The sequence below is a fragment of the Lactuca serriola genome, chromosome 5 (genome assembly GCF_051521515.1).
Source record: "Lactuca serriola cultivar US96UC23 chromosome 5, Lser_US96UC23_V15, whole genome shotgun sequence".
Taxonomy (NCBI): Eukaryota; Viridiplantae; Streptophyta; class Magnoliopsida; order Asterales; family Asteraceae; genus Lactuca; species Lactuca serriola.
The window spans coordinates 48,991,347-48,997,007 of NC_136412.1; the positions used below are offsets into that span (position 1 = coordinate 48,991,347).

At 31.2% G+C, this 5,661-nt stretch overlaps 1 protein-coding gene across 1 annotated transcript; it reads left to right on the forward strand.

Moving 5' to 3' along the window:
• Positions 1-439: 439 nt before the first annotated feature.
• On the forward strand, positions 440-2,043 carry LOC145052437 (uncharacterized). The gene is made up of 3 exons (XM_079000260.1): positions 440-499; positions 1,293-1,469; positions 1,600-2,043. Exons 1-3 carry the CDS (start codon positions 455-457, stop codon positions 1,819-1,821), a joined length of 444 nt encoding a protein of 147 aa, XP_078856386.1. The 5' UTR covers positions 440-454; the 3' UTR covers positions 1,822-2,043.
• Positions 2,044-5,661: the final 3,618 nt, after the last annotated feature.

The window sequence follows — 5,661 nt, forward strand, 5'->3', positions numbered from 1 at the left end:
GATACGCAGACGGCAGACCTCCTCAAGACCTTAACCTTCTCGTATTTAGTCTCACTTCCGATCTACATCATGTCATATATACCTGATCAACTGGAACTTATTCTCTCATACCTAACACAGTTACTTTGGGATAAGTGGATTGCTGACGTACTTACTTGGCAATCCTATGTTTTCGTGAGGGACCTAGTATATATACTATGAAAGCATATATATGGATGCATGTAGTAATATAAAGAGACCAAAAAAGCATATCACTAATCAAGAAGGATAAACATGTGGTCATAAACAGCCATATTGTCTTTTTGCCGACATATGCTTGGCCTTATCACTTAACATCATGTGATCAATCTTTCTTTTCTAGACATAATTATCCGATAGTAGTCCATATCAGATTTGCAATATTTAGGATTCGCAAGATCGAGGATATATCATATGTTGATCCTGGTCACCATCCATGTGTAGAGGAGCAGGAGTTGGGACACCTCGTTCTGTTTTTAAGGTATTCGAATTTGCACAAGCCCTTACCTTGTATTATAACAGTGTCTTCAATATGTCTACAGTCTACATGATTTTACTATTTATAACACCCTATAATATGTCCAATAACTATGTGTTACGCAAATAAATAAATAAATAAAACAGTGAGACAGCTGGGGACATTTGTGTTGGGATAGAGGGTGAAAGTTGGTGGATGGACAAAGAAGCCTAGAGCTTTCCGTAAAGTAAAACTGTACATATTTTCTACAACATTTCTCCGACATAAACACATAGTGTTTTAGTTTTGATGAATATCTATGATATAATGGCGTAAAGAAAATGAAAATTAAAACTGAAATTGACTAATGAAACGTTTACAAAAATACAAAACGTAACGAATTTAAATATTTCATTAACATTTGTGTGACGAGAACTAGCACAAGTTAATAGCGCGCGTTTTGGTATTCGTAATGCATGTTATATTATAAAAAATCACGTTTCTTTTATCAAATTTCTTAAATAATATATTTTTAGAAACTAAGTACTAATTAATTAAATATTAAAATTGTTATGCTTTAATATAACATTATAATTTCATTTTAAAATATCTTATTTTATTATTGAATTATTAAAAAATTATGATCTTTACTACCGCGGTTTAATTGAGAATAAAGATAATGCAAAAAAAATCATCATTTTTATGTGTAGATTCTAAACGATACTTAATTGTTACTTGTTAGTGACATCTTGTCACTTTTCCCCCATCCTTTTTCTTTCTCTCACATGCTAACGTTGTTGAGTTTGGCTTTAAATAGAAGTGCACAAGTAGCATAATAATACACACAGGAGCTTTGAAGATGGAGAATCCCCAGAAGCTTTGCAGAAAGTTCAAGGATGTTTCACTGGAAGAACTTAGAGATAGGCTTGCCGAGTTTGCTAAAGTACGGAACTGGGATCAGTACCACAGCCCAAGAAATCTCCTCTTAGCTTTGGTAATTAGTTAGAACTTCTGGTCGATATCATATGTATTTAATTATCTTAAATAAGTTTTAACCATTAATGCAAGTATATTACAAGAAAATTATTTGTAGATGATTGGTGATTCTAATGGATCGATGGCAGGTAGGGGAAGTGGGAGAGTTATCTGAGATATTCCAATGGAAAGGAGAAGTGGAGAGAGGTTTGCCAAACTGGAGCGATGATGACAAGGAGCATTTAGAGGAAGAACTCTCTGATGTTTTGTTGTATCTGGTTCAGCTTGCTGATGTTTGTGGCCTTGATCTTGGCCAAGCTGCTCTATCCAAGATTGTCAAGAATGCCCAGAAATACCCCATTCTCGATTAGTTTTGTATGGTCCTTTAATATTATTTTCATATGATGGGCCAAGATATATGAAATTAATGGGGCCTACAAGAGAGAATTGAGAAAAGGGTATGAGAGAATAAATCTAATATATGTTTTGGTGTTGTTTTGTTTCCTAGTTTTATGTTATACTAAATGGTCATAGTTGTCATTCACCAACATATCAAGATTTCTTTCAGAAATGCATGTTTTCTTTTCATGTTTTGTCATGATTTGTCAATTCTTAGGACATCCAAAATGCACTCAATTTTATAGAGTTTAATGGTTGTTAATTTTATCATTCTATATTTTATACAATTTATGATTTCTTTTTCTTATAACTGTTTGAACTCCACAAAATTCGGAAAAAAACATATTTAAAAAAAGTTATTTCTTTGTTAATCGATTTATATTAAAAAGTTCAATTTTCCAATTGAACACTCAAAGACTCTTAACTTGATATTCATATATTCATATCACATTGAACTTCAACATTACATTCCACTATAATTTACTTCATTGAATACCAATTATTCATTCCACAATCCACCTCATTCAACCATAAATTATATATATATATATATATATATATATATATATATATATATATATATATATAACATCAAATAAAAACACCTGAAATGTTGAGAACGCGAGAACACATCACAACCTTATAAATAATTGATTTAGGGCTATTATTAACCGGACCATTTATGTGAATTATAATACTGATGTGCTAAATATGTAACTTTGAAATGGCCAGCAGGGTACAATAGGAAATCTATATAATTTAATTAAATATAAATTCTTATAATTTAGGTATGATAATCTTATTCCTCATTTTTTTTCTCTCTACTTAATCATAAAACCCTAATCTTATTTTTTTTAGAGCACCGACCGCATACCCCCACCTTCTTCACATTATCTCCTCTTCTCCATCACGTCTCACCACCGTTTGCCTTCATCGTCTTCCGCCAACCTCCATCGTCGATCGCTTAATACAGGCATTCGCAACCATCGTCGACCATCGCATGATCATTGTTTCTTTAATTGACGATTATAGATCTCCTGATGGATTAGCAGATGCATCAAAATTTTAAATTCCATGTTTTTATCAATGATTATAGAAAGTAACATCTATTTTTCATTTTAGAACCAGGCATGCATCGAATCAAGAAGAAAAAGAACGATTTGGTAATCATTATCTAACACTTAAAGCCCAACAATTCATCCTCATTTTTTTCTTATATTTGCTATGAATATCTTACAGTACCAATGTAACCAGAGAAGGATCACAATTGTTAGTGATGAAAGTAAAACGAAGTAAAAAAAAAAAAAGTAGATGTCAGGCATCGATAATGAAGGTTTCATCATTGATGATTGTTTTCTCTCATACCTATCTGACTTTAACCCAAACCCCCAAAATAAATTATTTATTTACCTATTGTTTTTATAATTTTTTTTTCCAATGAATACATATTATATATATTTCAAACAAGACGTATCTTTATTGTTGTTTCTATGAATATTAGCTCACAGTGAAGAATAATTATTCTATTGTAGTGGGCTGAAAAAAATATTATTCATCAATGAATAACTCATTAATCATCTACGAAAAAAAATTTGTCCTCAATTTATAAATCTAGCTCTCTTCATTCATGAATAAGATTTTGAACCCATTAATCATCTTTGCATGAAATTGCATCAGTAATTTATAAATTTAGTTTTATTCATGCGTAATATGATTGAATGGATATAAATATATGAACGTATATTATTCTTAAAGTCGTATTCATTTACGAATAAAAGTGTATGAATGCGTATATGAAATTGGTCTCAAAAACAATTTTGTCAAAGAAATTTCGTTGATGCTATATTCATCAATGAATATTGCATTGTATAAATATTATTGTGCTAAATATTTTTTGAACATTTATGTTAACCATTCAATTGTATTGTTATGTTCTATTCATTTTGTTGAAATTAAAGATGGTAATTGATGATGATAGCAAAACATGAATGTTTCTATCCATGTAATAGTTGTTGTAATTGTATACATGAGAATTAAGGAAATTTTAAATTGTAATCATAGATGAATAGATACATATTGTATTATACTGAAGGAAAATCCAATCATCACTAAATGTGAAGGAAAATTTTAACGTTCTCAGTCATTTATAAATATAATTACATGAAATAAATTTTATTCTTATAAAATAGAATATAGATAAACAAAAATACAAACATATATCTCGTCCCTAAAAAAAGCAACAAATGAACTTGTATGAAACCACCATCATAATTTATACATGTTTTCAAAGATCTTATTGTAATCAGTGAAAAATATCTTTTATTTTTTATATTTTAATAAATAGAAATAGAGAATAGTTTAAATCCTATTTTTTGGGGGAAAATCAAACAAGATGTTTTTGAATTCGATCAACCAGAATGAAAAGAGAGCATCTTACTTTTTGGAATAGATAATCAATTAAGAAGATATACCAAACAATTCAATATAAGAGATACGAGTTGATTTGTTTTAATTCGATTTTGATAATTGTGGAAACTAGATGATAAGATCCCATGATTATAGGAAAAAATTAATTGTGTTTCAGTTCTTATTAATTAGTTAAATTATACAATTACTAATATGCCATTTATATATTGATTGGTCCAGAACTGTTCTCGCGTTCTCAATCTTTTGGGTGTTCTCATTTGATCCTTTCCCTATATATATATATATATATATATATATATATATATATATATATATATATATATATATATATATATATATATATATATATATATATATATATAGCTAGGTTATAATGTGGATGGTAAGTACTGTGTGGATGTAGGAATAAATATGGACCAAGAGTTTAAAATACATATTCTAATAGAATACATATTCTGATTGAATACAAATTTTGACAGATTACATATTCTGATTGAATGAACATTTTTAAGAATAACAAATTTTTGAACGATGAGTTGAAGAATAACAACATTCTTAAAGAATAATCATCTATTATTAATATTATTGAAGAATCTAAGGTCCAAAAATAAAGAAAAAACATTTTTTACTGTCACATTCTATAAAAACAGAATGTCACTTGTTGAACTTTTGCCACATTCTATAAGAATACAAGCTTTATAGTAAGTCATTTTTTAAAAAACTTTCATTCTATAAGAATACAGGTGCGGTGACAGCGTTAACCGCCACTGTCTGCTGCTTTTTAGAGGTCTCGGGGCCCTGGCGCCCCTTCCTCTTATTGTTCTTTCCCTTCTTGCCATCACCTTCCTTCTTTTTATCAGCCTCCACTGGCTTCTCGCCCTTCTTGTTGTTATGGTCATACAGCTTCTTTGTCAATCTTTTTGCACTGTCAAATGTTTCAGGGTTCACAGCTATCACATTCCCTTGAATTGGTGATGTTAGTCCCCAGATGAATCGCTCAATCTTCTTTCCTTCCGAGGTGATCATACCCGGGCACAACAGAGATAGTTCACTAAATCTTGATATGTAGACATCGATATTCGCATTCTGCACAGTGAGGTTCCATAGCTCTTGCTCCATCTTCTGTATCTCCCCTCGTGGGCAGTACTCAGCCATTAACATTTCTTTCATCTCCGCCCACGGCATAGAGTTGGCTACAGGGAGCGTCATGGCTTCCACATGTCCGTTCCACCAGGTGAGTGCTTGATCCACAAAAGTGCAGGCCGCGAACTTCACTTTCATCTGCTCAGGGCAATCGCATATCTCGAATACCGACTCCACCTTCTCGATCCATCGCTTCAGGGCGATCACTCCTCCAGTGCCGTTAAAAGTTCGTGGTTTGGCGT

Coding starts and splice junctions, on each gene's coding strand:
- LOC145052437 (XM_079000260.1), top strand. CDS start 455: ATGTGTAGAGGAGCAGGAGTTGGGACACCTCGTTCTGTTTTTAAG. Junction 500..1,292: donor CACCTCGTTCTGTTTTTAAG/GTATTCGAATTT, acceptor GGCTTTAAATAG/AAGTGCACAAGTAGCATAAT. Junction 1,470..1,599: donor GAAATCTCCTCTTAGCTTTG/GTAATTAGTTAG, acceptor GATCGATGGCAG/GTAGGGGAAGTGGGAGAGTT.